Source organism: Ananas comosus, linkage group 5, assembly GCF_001540865.1.
Source record: "Ananas comosus cultivar F153 linkage group 5, ASM154086v1, whole genome shotgun sequence".
NCBI lineage: Eukaryota > Viridiplantae > Streptophyta > Magnoliopsida > Poales > Bromeliaceae > Ananas > Ananas comosus.
The window spans coordinates 13,749,268-13,770,084 of NC_033625.1; the positions used below are offsets into that span (position 1 = coordinate 13,749,268).

At 35.3% G+C, this 20,817-nt stretch overlaps 2 protein-coding genes across 3 annotated transcripts; both read left to right on the forward strand.

The window, feature by feature from the left end:
• LOC109710757 (rust resistance kinase Lr10-like) lies at window positions 3,804-6,882 on the forward strand. 2 transcript variants are annotated; one of them, XR_002216420.1, is made up of 4 exons: window positions 3,804-4,599; window positions 4,873-5,042; window positions 5,135-6,324; window positions 6,847-6,882. XR_002216420.1 is itself a non-coding variant. In XM_020233502.1 (3 exons), the coding sequence occupies exons 1-3, from the start codon at window positions 3,923-3,925 to the stop codon at window positions 6,271-6,273; spliced, it is 1,986 nt and encodes a 661-aa protein (XP_020089091.1). In that variant the 5' UTR covers window positions 3,804-3,922; the 3' UTR covers window positions 6,274-6,427. The 2 variants fall into 2 exon arrangements, 1 of the variants encoding a protein (XP_020089091.1); XM_020233502.1 differs by lacking the exon at window positions 6,847-6,882 and having other exon boundaries at window positions 5,135-6,427.
• On the forward strand, window positions 11,679-15,949 carry LOC109710758 (rust resistance kinase Lr10-like). Its single transcript, XM_020233503.1, has 3 exons — window positions 11,679-12,448; window positions 14,426-14,595; window positions 14,721-15,949. The coding sequence occupies exons 1-3, from the start codon at window positions 11,766-11,768 to the stop codon at window positions 15,839-15,841; spliced, it is 1,974 nt and encodes a 657-aa protein (XP_020089092.1). The 5' UTR covers window positions 11,679-11,765; the 3' UTR covers window positions 15,842-15,949.

The window sequence follows — 20,817 nt, forward strand, 5'->3', positions numbered from 1 at the left end:
GCTTGCTCGAGTTTGATGTAGGCTGGACCCAAAGACGTGACTATCTCCCTCAATTCAATGGCTTTTGCAACTTCATTCCGGAGAATAAGCAGAACATAAACAATGAAGTATCATAGAAACAACAGAAATTATATTCTGTATAAAATATAGAAAAATTTTATTTACAAGGGACAAGGATTCAATGGAACTCAATCACATATCATTTCTAGTTCCTTGAGATTCTAAGCAAGGTTATATGTACCTTGCTTTTTTATCTATTCCCCAAGAATAATCTTTTTGAAGAGAAGGTAATGATCATACTAAAGCAGCTGAAGGAGATTTCTAAATGGAAACAACTCTGGACATGCTGAAACTCGACTAAGAGTATAAGTATGCTCTAGCTTACCTATATAGATTCCACAAGAGCGATGGCTATAGATTGTAATAAACGTAATAGAAGCTTTCAACAGAAACAGCTAAGGCTTCAACAAATTAGCTTAGTAGTTAAATAAGCAAATGGCGTCTTCTAAACTTATTCTATTAGACATCACAGAGTAGAGTGTCATGTAGCTATAGCTTTACCTCTTTGATCTTCTTATTAACCAGATCCCAAATTAGATGAGATAGAAAGCCACTAGCGACATATAGCAATTGTACAATTCGTGTGGCAACAGCTCTAGGACGTTTTCCCCAATATGATGCTATGATATCCGGATCATACACTAGAGGCAATGTCTCACTGTTGTTCACGGCTGGTACCTAGAAAAGCAACTGCTTACTATCACAACAGCACCACCAAAAAGAATATAAAAAAATAAAAAATTAACTTACCAAATTGAACGTCACATTAACATTTCTCATTGATGAAATTTGATTCTCCAATCAACTTAAAAATAAACTTAAACATGCATGCTGTTCTTCAACTCTCATTGATTTTCCATAGCCCTTTTATATGTTTTACTTTCACAATTGACATCTACAAACAATACTTCCAAGCATGAATAGAGATAGGTCTCCACTGCACAGGCAATCATACAAACTTCAAACTTTGACAGTTATAAACGAAAATACCTGCAACAAGTCAATAAGATCTTCCTAAATTATCCACATAAATGCAATCTCAATAGAACTAAATAGAGATCTACGTCACCAACTGTTCATCCTCCTCCATCTACTTCCTTACCTTCTTAATCTCCTCCGACATCTTCCCAAATCTCTACAAAAAATCAAACAATTCAGCAAACAATCACACAACGACTACAAATGAGTAATAGAGATCTACAAACCCTAAATCGAATCTAGCAGTCTCTTACATTAGCAGCTCCATTGATGGAGACACGAGAAGAGGGCCTGGCGCTACCGGGCTTCGGCTCGGTGGCGATGGCGAAGACGCCGAGTCCCCGTCCCTTGGACTTGCGAGGAACGGGCGGGGGCGAAGCTTCCCGCGCAAAGCGCGGAGATCCAGCGCCGAAGATCGCCGGAAAGGGTCGACGCCGCAGTGGAGGAGCTGAGGCGGAGCTTCCATGGCAGAAGAAGCTCCCTCCGCTCCCTTTGTCTTCGATTCCCCCTTCGATCTCGCGAGATGAGGAAGAGGACGAGGAAGAGAGGAAGGATGGGGACCTGATCGCTCACGTCAAGGGAGAGCTGGGCGTGCTAGAGAGGATTCTCGGCGAGCCACACGGCGCGGTCGTCGCGGCTCCGCCGGAACCCTAGATGCCGCTGCCGAGAACTTCCTCAGCCACTCCTCCGCCGCTGCCGAGAGCTCCTCCGCCGGAGACGACGCCGCCGCCGCCGCCGTCGATAGGGATCCGAGCATAGAGAGGAAGAAGAGAGGAGAGGTGAAGGAGAGGGGGATGCGCTCGCGCGGGATGGGGGAGGGTACGGGGAAGGGAGAGAAAGAGAAGGTGTCGGTGTGAGTTGGACGGGTTGGGTGCGGGTTCGGGTTAGGGTTAGGGTTAGGGTGAGATTAGTAATGGATTCAAAATAAATATATTTAGTATAAACTTATTAGTCGGTAAAAAAAACTATAACTTAAAACAATTGCCGCTAAAGTACAATTAGGTAATAAATAATAGTGGCTGTTCAATAATTGCCGCTACTAAATTGCCGCTAAAAGATAATTTTGTTGTAGTGGTATGGCCAAAATTTTATCCGAATCCGAACCCGAACGGAACGGGTTTACCCGAGCTAAACAGGTATGAATTTAGTTATGGGTATAAAAAATAAAAACCCGACGGATATGAATAAGGGTATGGATTTTGTATTTATTTGACCCGAACCCAAATCCGAATCCGAATAAATTATATATATATAAAATTTATTTTTATTTATTTCTATAATATATTAAATATTTAATAATTTTTTATTTTTTAGATTTTCATCCAATGGTATGGATTTTTAAAATCCGCCGGGTTCAGGTTTCGAGTTTTTGGTCGGGTACGGATATGGGTATGGATTTTTAAAACCCGCCGAGTTCGGGTTTTAATTTAGTTTTCGGTTTCGGATTTTAAAAAACCCGACCCAAACCCGACCCGTTGACATTCCTACCATATATGGTTAAGGTGTGGCCCAGCACGGCCCATCCCTTATACGAGGGCCGAGACGGGCTGGGCCACGGGTAACCCACGGACATTGAGCATGGCCCCTAAAGTTATCTTGAACTATAGAGTATTTTGAATCGGCTATCTAATCTTTCAAAATTTTATTTGATTGGAGTTAGTCAACGGTAATTTAACTTTAAAGTTTACATAATTACTTATTTTAATAAATTTATAGTTACGAGAATCGTATGCAGTATACCAATTAAATCTGTAAATATAAATGATGGATTCAAATTTTAAGATCAAAGTGTCGTTTGACTGGCTTAAATCAAATAAATTAAAAGATTTTGGATAGTAAAATTAAAATTTTGAAAGATTGGGTAGCTGACTCAAAATAGTCTATAGCTCAGATAAGATCTGTATGTTTTGCCTAAAATTTATTTCCCATTAAAGAATTGAAAGGACTTTGCTTTTAGACTTTTCTCAATAACTTTCGCATCCAAAACTTGATTTAGCAGTTATACTTTCTTTGAAATCTTTGTTTCCACATGCTTACGGCGTGTTTGGTTGAATATACAGTCTTGAAAAATAGTTTTTTTTGAAAAAAAAATTGGATGGAAAATTTTTTATGTTTCTTAGTGTTTCATTTGCAGAAGAAAAAAATATTTTTTTAACCAATATTTGCTCAGTTGAAAAAAAAAAAATCACATTTTGTTTGATTTGGTAAAAAAAAAAAAAGAAAATTTTTTTACGCTGCTTAAGTTTTCATTTTTCGTTGATGGCATTAGCTTATCCCCCAGACGAGGGATAAGGATGAGAGATGGGCAAATCGGTATGCGGAAAACATAAATATTTCAGTTTTCTTAGATTCATAAAAAAAAGTTTTTTTTTAAAAAAAATTACAACTAAATAAACACACGAAATTTTTTGTGGATATCTTTAAACACACCCTTAGTATCAGAGAATACCCTTTGTTACAATTAATGCAATTAAATAGTCATCACTATTATGTAGTCCATTTGAAATTGATAGCCTTGCCATGTGATAGTTTCCTGCAAATTAATCAAAGCACACAAGTTTGACTGATGCCAAATGGCCCTCATCGATCTCTCAAACCAAGTCCGAGGTCCCACTGGTGTTCATCGTAGAATAAATATATTGGTGGTGCTTTTATTGCCTCTTTTTTGTTTTTAGTACACGTTTCAACTTTATAGTTATAGATGAGACTAATACTAAGTGGTGGTGGTGTTATTGTACAATCTTGCCATCTAAAAGTCAAGAGAGATGGAAAAATACATTACAAGATCATCAAAAGACATAACACTCTAGCTACAAGGGCAACTATGAACAGGTCTAAATAAACGACCTGTAATCACGCGTAAGGAAACAAAGAAGCAGCACTCATGGTGGAAAGGTTCTGTATTCAACTGTTATGCCTCCCCCTCCTCCTCCTCCTCGCCTGTGTCGGCGTTGCAGAAGGTCGTAAGAATCACGTCGGTTGTTCTTCGTCGTGCGGGCATCTCCACGACATCGGCTATCCTTTCCGTTTGAAGAGCGATCCGCCAGGATGCGGATCCCCAAGCTACGAGCTTCTCTGCGACGGCGGCAAACCTATGCTGGAGCTGGGGTCGGCAAAGTACTATGTGACCAACATCTCGTATACTAACCAGACTATCGGTGTGGTTGATCCTGTGTTTGCAGATGATGATAGATATTGCCCTCTCCCTCTCCAATCTCCATCGCCTGATTTTTTAGAATTGTATTACAACGTCGGAGAAGACTGGGCTCTCTTTATGAATTGCACAAGGCCGGTTCGAGACAGCAGATACCGGCGCGTGCCTTGCCTAAGCAGTAACAACTCATTTGTCTACGTAGTCGTCGATACTTGGGAATACTTTGTGGGTGCTATTAAGCCCTCATGTGGATTTCTGACCACAATTCCGATGCCTGGCGGTCGGTTCACGAACCCGCCCACCGCCGATATTTTTGAGCTCTTAAAGGAGGGATTCATGCTTTCCTGGGACGTAGGCCCTGAACCAATATCTGCAATGATTCATGAATGCTTGGAAGACGCAAAAAGGTATGAAACACTATCATGTATAAATTAGAGTTCACCAGTATTCAGTAAATTTGCGACCAAGCCTACCATGCAGTTTCAAATTTACTTTTGAGTTTTAGGAAATTTTTTAGCTATAAGATAGTTTTTCACGTAGCTTCATTTCCTTTCATCAGAGTTCAAATTTAGCCTTCAAGAATGAAAACAAAAACAAGATTAAATTATACTAAAATAATTAAAAATAATTAGTTTTCATTCCACATGAACCACCATACATCATAATGGCATATTTTGCAGCATGTTTGCCAATTTGACCAGCAGCAAAGGGCTTCTTTTCCTACCATACTCCTTGGTTAAAGGCGAGACCCATTTCCCAACCTGCATGGACGATTTATCCGGCGGCAATCACTATTTTCGATATGCAGTCGCTGTGGTTGCTGTAATAGAGATTGTGCAACTTTTATTAGGTAAACCTATCAATGATTAAGTGGCATGTGGCAAACAATTCTTTCCTTTTTCCCTCCCCTCTAATCAACAAAGCTACATGAATTTTTTTCAGCATTATGGATATTAGGGAGGTTCGTTTCCGCGCCAATTTCGCTTCTCATTCTAATGGCTTATAAGTTATGGAGCAGTCATGTGTCCATCGACATTGTAGAAAAGTTTCTCCAAGACCAACAAATGCTCTCACCTACGAGATATTCCTACACTGATATCATTGCGATTACGGGCCACTTTAGAGAGAAGTTAGGGCAAGGAGGATTTGGGTCGGTCTTTAGAGGTACGCTCTTAAGTGGCCAACATGTTGCCATCAAAATGCTCGGAAATTCTCAATTCAACGGAGAAGACTTCATCAATGAGGTCTCAACAATTGGTAGGATTCACCATGTAAATATAGTGCGGCTTGCTGGTTTTTGCTCAGAAGGATCAAAGAGGGCTCTTGTTTATGAGTACATGCCTAATGGATCATTAGACAAGTATATCTTCTCGGCAAAAGGAACTAGTAGTAGACCCTTTTCCTGGGATAAGCTCAATGAAATAGCACTTGGGGTGGCTCGGGGTATCGACTACCTGCATCGAGGATGCGACATGCAAATTTTACATTTCGACATCAAACCACATAATATTCTCCTCGACCGCCATTTCAACCCAAAAGTTTCAGATTTCGGACTCGCAAGGTTGTTTCCAAAGGATTATAGTCTTGTTTCTCTTAGTGCAGCAAGAGGGACCATTGGATATATTGCTCCGGAATTGGTATCGAGAAACTTTGGGATTGTATCTGACAAATCTGACGTCTTTAGTTTTGGAATGCTATTACTAGAGATGGCAGGAGGCAGAAGGAATGTGGACCGATCGATAGAAAATACAAGCCAAGTTTACTATCCTTCTTGGATCTACGACCGACTTACACAGAACAATGAGATTATTGAAATAAATAACAATATTGAGATTCATGGAGTAGAAAGCAAGCTATGTAAAGTGGGGTTATGGTGCATTCAGATGAAATCGTCAAATCGCCCTTCTATGGAGAAAGTTGTAGAGATGTTGGAAGGGGATACGGATAACTTGCAAATGCCGCCAAAGCCCTTCTTTTCATCCTCTCAGCAGATCTCCGCAAGGCAGTCTTCTATGCAATCCAGTTCAACAGAATTATCAACCATTTTCGAGCAGGAAGACTATTCAAATTCAGACCAATAATATGAGGGATATAAAATTTGTTAGTTCAGTTACTTAAAAGCTAAGTTTGCTGTTGTCACTACAACAAAAACGGTCTATAGCGACACTTTTAAATGTAGGTACATGTCAAAAAAGTGCTGCTAGCTAAAATTACCGACACTTTTAAAAAGTGTTGGTATATGTGGGGTCGCTAGGTATATAGTGACAGTTAAAGAGTGTCGCTATAACCTAAAAGAGTGCTGCTAATTTACCAACACTTATTTAAGCATTTAGCAACCACCGAAACTCTATCTCCTTGGCTGCGGTGGCGGAGGAGGACGACAGTAAAGACTATTCGTCTAGAATTTCAGTGGATTGAGTAAAGAGAGAAGAAAAGATGGTAATTGAGTCGAAGAGTTTTCTTTTTTTTTCTTTTCTGTTATAATCGGCGGCCAAATGAACTGGATGTGGTGGTTGAGTAGAGTAAATCTTTTATTTTTGGTTGGATTGGGCTTTATATTTAGGCATTAGTTAGATGTGTTTTAAGTTTTAATATAAATAGGACATTACTCAAAAGTGTCCAAACAATGTCCCTATAACCTAATTCTGTTGTATGTTGTGTGGAGCAACTAAGTTATATGCCAATAATTTCAGAACATTTCATGGCTAGTAACAAGATGAGTGGTCTTCATGTTGTGTATGCCAATTTCTGACAGAATATATAGATAATCTAATTTTGAAATAATGATGTAGAAGAATATAGAGAAACAAGTGCATTCAATATGTTTTGACCTATAGACTTATCTAAATAGCACCTATCTATAGTTGCCCCTTTACTTGCATGTATAAATGGGGCTTATATTAAGGTGTAATATTAGCCCCCCGAAATCTTCATGAGAGTTCATTTTAGGCTGTAACTAGTTTTGATAAATTAAGAGAGTTAAATGTGGCAGAAGTATAGTAGTTCTAGAGTAGATGAACCTTCCGAGAAGTGGGGCGTCATAAGAATTGACCCCTTAGTTGTTGAATGAGGATCATTTGGCGTCAATCAAATTAATATGTCTCCTTTAACGTAAATGTTATTATAGGATAGGGCTCTCTAGCTCTTACATCCAATTTTAAAGGAGTTAAAAGTTCTTGTTTGCCGTGTTTGGTTAACAGATTTTGAAATAGCCTTCTAATAAATAGAAGTATATAGAAATACTAGTGAAATATCCGTGCGATGTTGCGGATATAAAAATATTTTTATAATAAATTTTATTTTTTTTAATATTTTTATATAATTTTATGAGTCTAATTATTAATTAAATAAAAATTATATAAAAAGACAACAATATTGTTCAACCAGTTTGTTAGAAATAACCTATTCTTGTTTATTTTTGGAACATTTACAATTTCTAAAAAAAAAAGTATAAATTACACTAATTTGGACGAGAATCAAAATATTTTGAAGAATAAGAAATATTACGTTTGGATAATTAGGTTAGAATAGTAGGAATAATAGTAATTATATTTGAAAAGTCACGTTTAGATGATTAGGTTTAGAATAGTAGGAATAGTAGCACCAAAATATTAGTAAAATAATATTTTAGCAAGTTAATAAATTAATTAATTAGAAAATAGTAGGACTGAAAAGCTTCGGATATTTACCGAGAAGCATATATATGATATGCAAGCTTCGAAGGGGCCACTATGATATTTTGAAATTTCTAGGATATATATGAAATTAAGTCTAAAATTAATGCATCTAGGGTTGATCCTACTAAATCTAATTAAGTAGTGATGAACAGTTGGAATTAAGGGCATGTTTAATTGGTTCATGATTGGAATAGGAATGAGAAACGAAATTTGATTGCTTTGGAGTAAGAAATGGAATAATGAATCATCCAAAAATATTTGGTTTATTATTAGAATGGAAATCAGAATGAAAATTTAAAACTTTTGAGAGAAGGTTTTGATTAAGAGAGAGAAAAGTGATGAAGGGAGAGGAGGTAGGTGTTGATGAAAGAGGATTTTGAATAGTTTACTTTGGAATGAGCCAATCTGGGATTCAAAGTCGGATTGGATCATAAATATACTTGGTCATCCCGTTCCGGAGTGAAATGAAAATCGGAATCCGATTCCTATAAAACAAACGGCAACTATCGGAATCAATGAATTTCATTCCAATTCTATAGTCTAAAATAGGTGAACCAAACATGCTCTAAGTCTTTTCATCATGATATTGCACTTTTTACTGGAGCAGGAATTGACAATTATAACCAATAATTTAAATGAATGCATTCTTTAAAATCAAGTTTTTACGTATAAGTATTTATAAAAATTAGGAAAAACTTCAAAAACCTCCTCTGTGGTTTCGTAGTTTCTCACTTTGCCCCCCCGTGGTTTAAAATGTATCAATATGCCCCCCTGTGGTTTCTTTTTTCTCTTTTTCATATTAATTTTATTATTTTTTTTCCTTAAATCAGTGATAAAGTTAAAATTAAAGGGTACTAAAGTGAATATTTGATAAATCTAGATGGGTGTCTGAAGTTTTTTATATATAATTTAATGAAATATTAACGAAAAAGCTATCGAAAAGATAAAAATAAAACCACAGGGGAGCAATTTGATACATTTAAACCACATGGGGGCAAAGTGAGAAACTATGAAATCACAGGGGGGGTTTTTGAAGTTTTTCCTAAAAATTAATTTAAGCATCATTATATATGCTCTGGATTAGGAGTGTAATGTTAGCTGTGCCGGGACGGACGGACCGGGTTCCAAAAGAGAAGGGCCCCAAGGTTTTGTGCCCCTTCTAGGACCAGGTCCTAAGAGGGTCCTAGAGAGGAAGAGAGCCGAAGTTCCCAAATGACCCCTCTCTTCGGAAAGAAAAAAAAAAAAAAAATTATATACATATGATTGTTTAAAAAATGTTATCAGGCTATGCCGACCTAGTAGCAAACCTTGTTGCAAGGCCCGGACCCAGAGGCTCGGCACGGTCCCTACATGACGCGGGCCACACTACGTCGGATTGCAGGCCGCAAGGTGCGGCCGTGCCGTGCTGGGCCACGAGCGACAAGGGGCGTTTAGTTCAGCCCCTAAAACTTATTTGAACTATAGACTATTTTAAATTCACTTCCCAACCCTTCAAAATTTTATTTAATTTGAATCAGCCAATAATATTTTAATTTTAAAATATACGTTAATTATTTATTTTAATAAATTTATAATTACGAGAATTGCATGAAATATATTAATTAAATCTGAAAAGATAAATAATGGATTAAAAATTTAAAATCAAAGTAACGTTTAGTGACTCAAATCAAACAAATTAATTAAAAGGTTGAATAGTAAAATCAAAATTTTAAAAGATCGGATAGCCGACTCAAAATGGCCCATAGCTCAGATAAGTTCTGTATAGTTTTTCCTAAATTTTATTTCCGATTAAAGAATTGAAAGGAGAGTACGTACGTAGACTTTGTTTTTAGATTTTTCTCAACAACTTTTCACATCCAAAACTTGATTTAGCCGTTATACTTTCTTTGAAATCTTTGTTTCCACATGTTTAATTAAGGCGTGTTTGGTTGTATATACAGTCCGAAAAATAGTTTTTTGTGAAACAAAGTTTCGTGGGAATTTTTTTTTTTTATGTTTCTTAGTGTTTCATTTGTAGAGAAAAAAAAGTATTTTTTTATCGATAGTGGTTTGGTTGAAAAAAAATCTACATTCTTTAGGTTTATTGAAAAAAATAATAAATAAAAATTTTTTTACCCAGCTTAAGTTCTCATTTATCGTTCAAAAATCGGTAGAAATTGTAAACACTCTGGTTTTCTTAAATTCATAAAAAAAATTTCAAAATATTTTTTTACTGACTAAATGAAAACACGAAATTTTTTGAGAAAAACCTAGGGTGCTTTTGGTTCGCGCTATCTTTTAAAGATTTCTAATAATCCAATAAGAATAAAAAAATATGACGGTGTTTCGCTAAACGCACTAGGTAATCTAGTTTGTAATATTGGATTTACTTGGGAATAAGATTCACTCCAAAGTACTAATCTCATTCCCTTGAGGGAGAGTGGGTATCCTCGTATTAATGGATTGGGATAATCATAATATATCTAATCTTTTTCTTTTTTTCTACCCGCGCGCCGGCTAATTGATATTTTTTTTTTTACACTCTAACCTTATATCCCTCTCTAAACTTATTTTTCTTTTTAAAATTCAACTTTTTTTCTCTCTCTCTCTTTCTAAAATTTCAACTCTCTCACTCCCTCTAATTTCGACTATATTTTTTTTTATTTTTTTAATTATGCTCTCTTTCTCTAACTTATACTCTCTCTTCCTTTTTTCTAAAAAGATGTTGAAACTTTTGGTAACATTATCTAGAATTAAATAAATAAATAAATAAATTAATTGTATATTTTTGTAATATTAAATAATATAGCTAATTAATATTACCGTACGAATCAAATACAGAAATTCTAAATACTTAGTAATAAAATAAATAAGAATAAAATTCTCAAATATTTTTTATTCATAATAATTTTTTGTGAACCAAACGCACCATTGCGGTCAACTTTGTTAGATTTAATGCAATTAATTATGTTGTCCACTTGAAATTAATTAGCCTTGCCATGTCCCATGTCATAGTTTCCTGCAAATTAATTAATCAGAGCACACAAGTTTGACTGATTCCAAATGGTCCTCATCGATCACTCAGGTCAAGTCAGAGGTCCCGCTAGTACTAGTGTTCATCATAGAATTAATATATTAGTGGTGCTTTTATTGCCCTTTTTTTGTTTTTAGTACACGTTTCAACTTTATAGTTGTAGATGAGACTAATTCTAAGTGGTGGTGCAGGTATTGTTTTGAGCTAGACTACTGTACTATCTATCGGTAGCACAGAGCGTTCTGTACTAGCAAATTATTTTTGATGATATGGCTTCCAAATCGACGATCGACTCCGTTAGAGTTGATCTACATTATTGAAAGTATTTAGAAACTAAATTTCATAATTTTTCGATATTATTTACCTATCAAACAAGTAGTCTAAAAGTGAACGGTTGAAAATAAAAATCTCATAAAAAATGATGATAAAAGATTTAAATTCAAGATCAGGTATACTGATCTTACTCTAAATAGTGAAAAGAATTTTCTATAAAATTTTCATTGCATTTGGATTGTTTTACACCGTTAAACTCACAAACACACCACATCGGTTATTAAAATTGTCAATTTCGAGATCTTTTGATCACTAGTCAAATAATGTACTTTCAATAGTGTAGATCAAGTCTAACGAAGTCGATCGTCAATTTAGAAGCCGCATCATTAAAAACAACTTGGTAGCACGGAGCGGAGCGCTCCGTGCTATCGATAGTATAGTAGCCGAACTCTATTGTTTTTCTCCCCATCTTTTATTCCACAAACTTTGCCTTTTCATTAATAATTAATAGGCCCTTGGCATCTAAAAGTCAAGAGAGATGGAGAAATGCATTATAAGAGCATCAAATCTACAAGGGCAAATATGAGGAGGGAAACAAGAAGCAGCACTCATGGTGGAAAGGCTCTTTTTTCTTCAACTGTTTTGCCTCCTCTTCCTCCTCACTTGTGTCGGCGTTGCAGAAGGCCGCAAGAATCACGTCAGCTGCCCTTCGTCGTGCGGGCATCTCCACGACATCGGCTATCCTTTCCGTTTGAAGAGTGATCCGCCAGGATGCGGATCCCCAAGCTACGAGCTTCTCTGCGACGGCGGCAAACCTATGCTGGAGCTGGGGTCGGCAAAGTACTACGTGACCAACATCTCGTATGCCAACCAGACTATCAGTGTGGTTGATCCTGTGTTTGTAGATGACAAGTATTGCCTTCTTCCTATCCAATCTCCACCTGCTAATTTATCGCATTTGTATTTCAACGTCGGAGAACACGGAGCTCTCTTTGCGAACTGCACGGGGCCAATCGACGACGACATGTACCGGAGCGTGCCTTGCTTGAGCAGTAACAACACATTTGTCTATGTAGTAGTTGATACCTGGGAATTCTTTGTGAAATCTTTTGAGCCCTCATGCGGATTTCTGGCCTGGATTCCTATGCCCGCCGATCATGTCACGAACCCGACCGCCACCGATGTCTTTGAGCTCTTAAAAGAAGGATTCACACTTTCTTGGGATGTAGGCCCTGGATCAAAATATGCCATAATATTAGCGGATGTACCTGAATGCTTGGAAAGAGCAAAAAGGTAAGAAACACTACCGTATGTACGTATATAAATTAGAGTTCACCAGTACTATATATTCACTACCAATCCTACATGCAATTTCAAATTTAGTTATGTGTAAAAGGAAATTCCTTTGTTAGAAGACCTATAGTTTTTCAATACCTCATGCTACTACAGGGCTAAACTCATTTGCAACATTTGCCAAAGATTTAGTGTAAAGCTATAAAATTATATGAAATAATTACTGTTCTCCAAAGGATATTAAGTTATAATTAAGAGAATGGTGTTCCTAATACTTTGGCTTAATTAATTATACTCCATTATACTTTACTTTGTAGGCTTTTTTCTTTTACTTTCTACATTGTACTAATTATTTTTTCAAATATACAATCATTTTATTATATTTTATCAATCTCTACATTATATTTTAGATCTATTTTTTATTTCTATCCTGTACTATTTTCTTTTCGATCTCTTAAATATCTCTAAACTATTTTTTTTCTTACCAATCTTTACACTACCATTTAAAATGATCAACATTACCAGTAATAAATCTATTATTTTAGATAAAACCTAGACTTCATTAAGATGCTTTGATTAAATAGAAGAAAAATATGGAAAATGAATCTCCATGATAAACTCATTGAAAATTTTTATTAAATCATTTCTAACTATTGGTTTGTGGTTTTATATATGAATTTGCTATTTTTTGTGTTGAAATGATCTAAATAAATTAATGCTCTACTGCTTTCAATCAGTTTGTTTTAATAGCTTTTATTTAAAATTATAGATTTATTGCTTATAGTGTATGATGTTTAAAAAGGAGGATATGTAGTTGACTAGTGTGTATTTGGAAAAAAAAAGGATAGTTAAGTGGTGTATTTGAAAAAAAGAAGAAGTATAGTATAGAAAGTGAAAAAAATCTATAAAGTATAGTATAGTACAGTTAGGAATGCAAACGGATCCGGGTTGTTGGAGCTTCCGCCCTGATCCACCCCGATGGGATATTAAATGGAAGAAAATAAACGGATTCGGGGTGGAAAACGGGGTAAATTTTACGATCTGAGACGGATTCGGGCCAGGAAATGGAAGAAGTTTAGACCCGCCCTGAATCCGCCCCGAATTCGCCCCGCCATGATCTGCCCCGAATCCGCCCCGAATCCGCCCCAAAAATTATTTTTATTTTAAAAAAATATTCTTAAAAAGTAATGTATTTACAAAAAAGTTCAAAATACAAATAAATTAGTACTCTCATTTCTAATGTATTTGAAACTTTTGAATTTTATTTTGAATTGTAATTGTTATTTTTTATTTTTATAATTAATATTGTTAAATTATATATATAATATTATTAAAAATTATTAATTTATATTTTATAAAATATTAATAATATTATAATTTTATAAAAAATATTAGTTGGTGGAACGGATTCGGGGCGCCCGCGGGAGGCGGGTTACGAGACGGGGCGGATTATGAAATGTATTTTTTAACCCGTCACGGATTCGGAGCAGGAGAGGAGACGGGATTTTGCTAGTCGGGGCGGGAGGCGNACAATAGTTATTTTGTTTTTCAAAAGCTTAAGTTTAAAAAAAACAATATTTTAATATTTTTTATATTCAACATAAGTTTCAAGCTTCAAGCAATATTGGTTTCAACTACAACATCTTGGCCTTTTCTTCTTCTTTTTTTTTTTAAATTATTTTTTAAAGAACATTATGTTTCTTCCTTTTATCCATCCCACAATTTTTGCATTTTTTTCTCCGATTTCATACGCTTTAAGTTTCAAAGTCATCATATTCTTTGACTTGTCCTTTGGTTGACAACTTGTTTTATGTACAGCAACAACTACTTAACCAGGCATAGGTTTTTTTTCTTTTATTAGAGTTCAAAATTCTACAAGAATGAAAAGAAAAATACGATTAAATTATCCTAAAATATACATAATTAGTTTTCATTCTGCATGAACCAGCATACATTATATAATGTCATATTTTGCAGCAAGTTTGCGAATTTGACCCACAGCGAAGGGCTTCTCATCCTGCCATACTCGTTGGTTAAAAGCGAGGTCAATTTCTTAAACTGTATGAACGATCGTTTAAGCAGCAATCACTATTTTCGCTATGCGGTGGCTGTGGTTGTCGTAATAGAGATTGCGCAGCTTTTACTAGGTAAACCGACCAGATGATTTAGCGACAAGTGACAAACTGATTTTTTTTTTTTTTTTTTTTTTTTTTTTTTTTTTTTTTTTTTACCTCCTCTCTAATCAACTAACTTATGTGATTTTTTTTTTCAGCATTATGGATGTTAGGGAGGTTCGTTTTTGCACCAATTTCGCTTCTCATTTTACTGGCTTATAAGTTATGGATCAGTCATGTGTCTATTGACATTGTAGAAAAGTTTCTCCGAGACCAGCAAATGCTCTCACCTACGAGATATTCCTACACTGATATCATTGCGATTACGGGCCACTTTAGAGAGAAGTTGGGACAAGGAGGATTTGGGTCAGTCTTTAGAGGTACACTGTTAAGTGGGCAACATGTTGCTATCAAGATGCTCGGAAATTCTCAATTTAACGGAGAAGATTTTATCAATGAGGTCTCAACAATTGGTAGGATTCACCATGTAAATATAGTGCGGCTTGCTGGTTTTTGCTCAGAAGGATCAAAAAGGGCTCTTGTTTACGAGTACATGCCTAATGGATCATTAGACAAGTATATCTTCTCGGCAAAAGGAACTAGTAATAGACCCTTTTCTTGGGATAAGCTCAATGAAATAGCACTTGGGGTGGCTCGGGGTATCGACTACTTGCACCGAGGATGCGACATGCAAATTTTACATTTCGACATCAAACCGCATAATATTCTTCTAGACCGCCATTTCAACCCAAAAGTTTCAGATTTCGGACTCGCAAAGTTGTACCCAAAGGATTATAGTCTAGTTTCTATTAGTGCAGCAAGAGGAACCATTGGATATATTGCTCCGGAATTGGTATCAAGGAACTTTGGGATTGTATCTGACAAATCTGACGTCTATAGTTTTGGAATGCTATTATTGGAGATGGCGGGAGGCAGAAGGAATGTGGATCAGATGATGGAAAATACAAGCCAATTTTACTATCCTTCTTGGATCTACGACCGACTTACACAGAACAATGAGATAATTGAAATAAATAACAATATTGAGATTCATGAAGTAGAAAGCAAGCTATGTAAAGTGGGGTTATGGTGCATTCAGATGAAATCGTCAAATCGCCCTTCTATGAACAAAATTGTAGAGATGTTGGAAGGGGATATGGATAACTTGCAAATGCCGCCAAGGCCCTTCTTTTCATCCTCACAGCAGATCTCCGCAAGGCAATCTTGTATGCAATCCACTTCAACAGAATTATCGACCATTTCCGAGCAGGAAGACTAATCAAATTTGGACCAATAATATAAAGGATGTAAACTTTGTTAGTTCACTTACTCAAAGTGATGAAATTGATATTAAGATTGTGATTAGGGTTAATTTTTCCTAACCTCAAAGAGATTTATTTATATCAAAGAGTTTTTACAGTAAAGTCCCTAACATAATGTAAAATTACAAAATTACAAAAGTAATGTAAAATTATAAAAGAATAGTCAACACTCCCCCACAAGATGGTGCATAGATATTTCTCATGCCCATCTTGTACACAATGTTATTGAAGACTGCTCTACCAACTCCTTTAGTGAGAATATCAGCTAATTGATCACTTGACTTCACAAATGGAATGCGTAAGCTACCCTTTTCCAAATTCTGTTTGATAAAATTCCTATCGATCTTGATGTACTTTGTTCTGTCATGTTGTATCGGATTGTGAGCAATATTAATAGCTGCTTTATTGTCACAATATAGTATTGATGGTTTCTCATCTGCCATATTAAGCTCTTGCATAAACCTTCTAAGCCATAGAATTTCACTAACACCTTGAGCCATAGCTCTATATTCAGCTTCTGCACTAGATCTGGCCACTACATCTTGTTTTTTGCTTCTCCAAGTAACCAAATTTCCACCAACAAAGGTACAATATCCAGAGGTTGATCTTCTATCATCTGGAGATCCAGCCCAATCAGCATCAGTGAAGGATTCAATCTTCAAATGGCCATTTCTAGAAAATAAAAGTTCTCTTCCTGGAGCTGACTTCAAGTATCGTAGAATACGATAAACATCCTCCAAATGCGATATTCTTGGGTCATGCATATAACGGCTAACCACACTAACTGCATAAGAGATGTCAGGTCGTGTGTGAGATAAGTATATCAATTTACCTATTAACCTCTGGTATCTTTCTTTGTCAACTTCTTTTCCGATTTTACTTTGCAACCGATAATTCACTTCTATTGGCGAATCAACTGGTTTACACCCTAACATTCCAATCTCTTGAAGTAAATTCAGCACATATTTTCTTTGAGAAATAAAAATTCCTTTCTCAGATCTCGCCACCTCAATTCCTAGAAAGTACCTCACACTTTCAGTATTAGATTTGTTTAAGTTTTATTTTAAAATCAGGATTATAGGTTCATAACTTTCAACAGACTCAAGAATCTGCTATTAATTATCTCACACTTTCAGTATTAAGAAACTCTTGATTAAGAGACCGAATAAAAATGCTGATAATAAAAGAGACGAAATAGACAAAAAAAATTTTATTAATATAATTTGTCGTGTATATTGCTTAAACAGGGACATATCCCCACTAAACATGAATTATATAAAACTAGAATACTCAGTTTATAGATTGACTTGGTCGTCGATCGGGATCGAGTTGAGGTTGAATTTAATTTTAATTTGCACAGTTTAACGACTTGTCGGTAAAAAAAGTTTGATTTGTTTGCTCAGTTTAACGATTTGGCGGTCAATTTGAATTTGAATTTAGTTTAGCAACTTGACAGTCAAATGCTTAGTTTAACGACTTGACGGTCAGATGTTCAGTTTAACGACTTGATAGTTATAAAGAGTTTAATATGATTTGCTCAGTTTAACGACTATATATATAGGCTAGAGCTACTATCCTATTAATAGGATTGGAGTACTTGTCCTATCAAATTGTTTTTGATTATAGAGATTCCGAATCGATGATCGGAGCCGTTGAAGTTGATCTAGAGTATTTGAAATATCTAGAAACTAAATTTTATAAATTTTAAAAATTATTTACATGGTGATCAAAGTGTCGTAAAATCGACAATTTTTGACGGCCTATATGAGCCGTTTGCTTGTTTAACGGTGTAGAGTAATCCAAATTGCTTGAATTTTTGATAGAAAATTCTTTATACTATTTAGATAATGTTTGATAACTCTGATTATGAATTGAGAAAGTCTAACCTCTATTTTAAGAAGGATATTCATTTATGACCATTCATTTTTGAACTTTTAAGATGAACTTGATAATGATTTTTAAATATTACAAAATTTGGTTTCTAAACATTTCTAATTGTGTAGATCAATTTCAACGGTGCCGATTATCAATTTGAAGTTCCGATCAATCAAAACAACTTGATAGGACAATGGCTCCAATCCTATTAATAGAATAGTAGCCGGACTATATATATAGTGCGTTTGGTATGCTTCTGGAAACATGGAGCGCTCTGTGTGCTTCCAAGTTATTTTCGATGTTCGGACTTTCGAATCGATGATCGGCTCCGTTAGAGTTGATCTAGAGTATTTGAAGTAGCTAGAAAATAAATTTTGTGATTTTTCGATATCATTTGCCTAGTGATCGAAGGGGCTCAAAATCAATAATTTTAACGGCCGTGGTGAGCCGGTTGCAAGTTTAACGGTGTAGAAATATCCAAATCACATTAAAATTTTGATAGAAAATTCTTTATACCATATAAAACAAGATCAATAACTTTGATCTAAAATTTTAATGTCATATCATCATATTTTGTAAGATTTTTATTTTCAGCCGTTGATTTTGAGCCATTTCGATCACTAGGCAAATGATATCGAAAAATCGCAAAGAAATTTAGTTTGTTAGATACTTCAAATACTCTAGATCAAGTCTAACGGAGCCGATCGTCGATTCGAAAGTCCGAACATCGAAACAACTTGGAAGCACGGAGCGCTCCGTGCTTCCAGACAGACCGCACTATATATATATATATAGAGTAGGGCTAGAATACTTTTACAAGTATCAACCCAAGTGATACTGTGTGTTTTTAGCCCTTGGATGGAGAGATGTGAGGTGAAATGATGGGGGTAGGTGGTGGTAGGTGGTGGTAGGTGGAATAATGTTTGCGATCCAAGGGCTATTTGTAATCAAAAAGTAGATCCAATGGCTAAAACACGTGATAGCAACATGAGGAGTGATACTTAGTAAAGAGTATTCCTAGATAAAACTCTATATATTATATATATATATATATAGTGTGTTAACTATACTTTCGAAAGTACCGAGGACCTTTCGTGCTTGGTAAGTTTGTTTTCTATGAATAAATGACATCCGATTCCCGAATCGGCTCCGTTAGGTTAATCTATCTAGTTGGAACTAATCTAGAACCAAATTTTCAATATTTTTGATCATCATTAGCTAAGGCGATCAATAAGGTCCCAAAAATGTCTATTTTAATGCGATGCGGTTACATTTTTAAGTTCAACGGTAGTGAAATATCCAAATTACATAAAATTTAATAGAAATTCTACTAACGTGCAATAGCAAGATCAATACTTCTGATTTGAAATTTGAGTCATTTATCTACATTGTTTTTTTAGTGAGATTTTATATTTCAGGCGTTCATTTTTGAGGCTACTTGTTCAGTAGGCAAACAAAGTCAAAAAATTAATGAATTTGATTCTGAGATAGCTTCCAGATAGCGTATAATCATGTCTAACGAAAGCCGATCCACGCGAATTGGACGTCCCTATCATCGAAAATAACTTATTAAGTACGGAGGCCCCATACTGTCGAAAGCATAGGAGTCATAAACTCTCTCTCTAAATATATATATATATATATATATATATATATATATATATAGTGAGGCTACTATGCTTCTGGAAGCACGGTGCCTTCCGTGCTTCCAGGTCGTTTTTGATGTTGCGACTTTCGAAATGTCGATCAGCTCCGTTAAACTTGATCTAGAGTATTTGAAATACCTAGAAAATAAATTTTGCAATTTTTCGATATCATTTGCCTAGTGAACTAAGGGGCTCAAAATCAACGGCTGAAAATAAAAATCTTACAAAACGTGATAATATGACATTAAAATTTTAGATCAAAGATATTGAACTTGTTTTATATAGTATAAAGAATTTTCTATCAAAATTTCATGTGATTTGGATATTTCTACACCGTTAAACTTGCAAATGGCTCATCATAGCCATTAAAATTATTAATTTTGAGTCCCTTCGATCACTGGGCAAATGATATCGAAAAATCATAAAATTTATTTTCTAAGTACTTCAAATACTCTAGATCAAGTTCAACGGAACCGATCGACGATTCCAAAGTCGCAACATCGAAAACGACCTGGAATCACGGAAGGCTCCGTACTTCCAGAAGCATAGTAGCCTCACTCTATATATATATATATATATATATTTATATATATAACTAGGCTGGAATACTATTAATAGCCACAATGACTTGGTGCTATTAATTTTTCTGCACTTGGATTAAAAGATGTGCGGTTAAGATGATGTGGGCCCCCTAGGGTTGAGTGGGTGGTTAGTTGAATAGTATAATCGAACGGATGAAAATAATAAAAGAGGTGAATCTAACGGCAGAAAATTTAATAGCACCAAATACTTCGTGCAATCGATAGTATTCCAGCCGGACTATATATATATATATATATATATGCTAGGGCAACTATACTCTTATGAGTATAGAGCCCTTCATACTTATAAGTTGTTTCCAATGATGGAGCTTCCGAATCAACGATCCACTCCGTTAAATATGATCTAGAGTATTTGAAACTTCTAGAAAATAAATTTTGCAATTTTTCGAAATCTTAAAAAGTTCATCAAATGAGTATAAAATGAATGGTCAAAATCGAACGATGTCTTAAAAATGGATGATCGAATCCTTCAATTTAAGATCGGAGTTATTGATCTTTATCTATGTAGTGATTAGAATTTTCTATCAAAAATTCAACTGATTTCGATTCTTTTACACCGTTAAACTAGTAAGTATTTCATATCGGCCATTAAAAATTGTCAATTTTGTGACCTTCTGATCGTAAGGTAAATGATGTCGAAAATTATAAAATTTGATTTCTAGACGTTTTAAATGCTCTAAATAATGTTTAACGATATGGATCGTCGATTCGAAAGCTCTATCATCAAAAACAACTTATGAGTACGAGGGCGATCGTACTCATAAAAATATAGTAGCCGGACTATATATATATATATATATATATATATAT

Bases quoted from the DNA above. Each gene is read 5' to 3' on its own strand.
- LOC109710757 (XM_020233502.1), top strand. From the start codon at position 3,923: ATGGTGGAAAGGTTCTGTATTCAACTGTTATGCCTCCCCCTCCTCCTC. The intron at 4,600-4,872 runs GTATGAAACACT...CATATTTTGCAG, and splicing joins TGCTTGGAAGACGCAAAAAG to CATGTTTGCCAATTTGACCA. The intron at 5,043-5,134 runs GTAAACCTATCA...AATTTTTTTCAG, and splicing joins GATTGTGCAACTTTTATTAG to CATTATGGATATTAGGGAGG.
- LOC109710758 (XM_020233503.1), top strand. From the start codon at position 11,766: ATGGTGGAAAGGCTCTTTTTTCTTCAACTGTTTTGCCTCCTCTTCCTC. The intron at 12,449-14,425 runs GTAAGAAACACT...CATATTTTGCAG, and splicing joins TGCTTGGAAAGAGCAAAAAG to CAAGTTTGCGAATTTGACCC. The intron at 14,596-14,720 runs GTAAACCGACCA...TTTTTTTTTCAG, and splicing joins GATTGCGCAGCTTTTACTAG to CATTATGGATGTTAGGGAGG.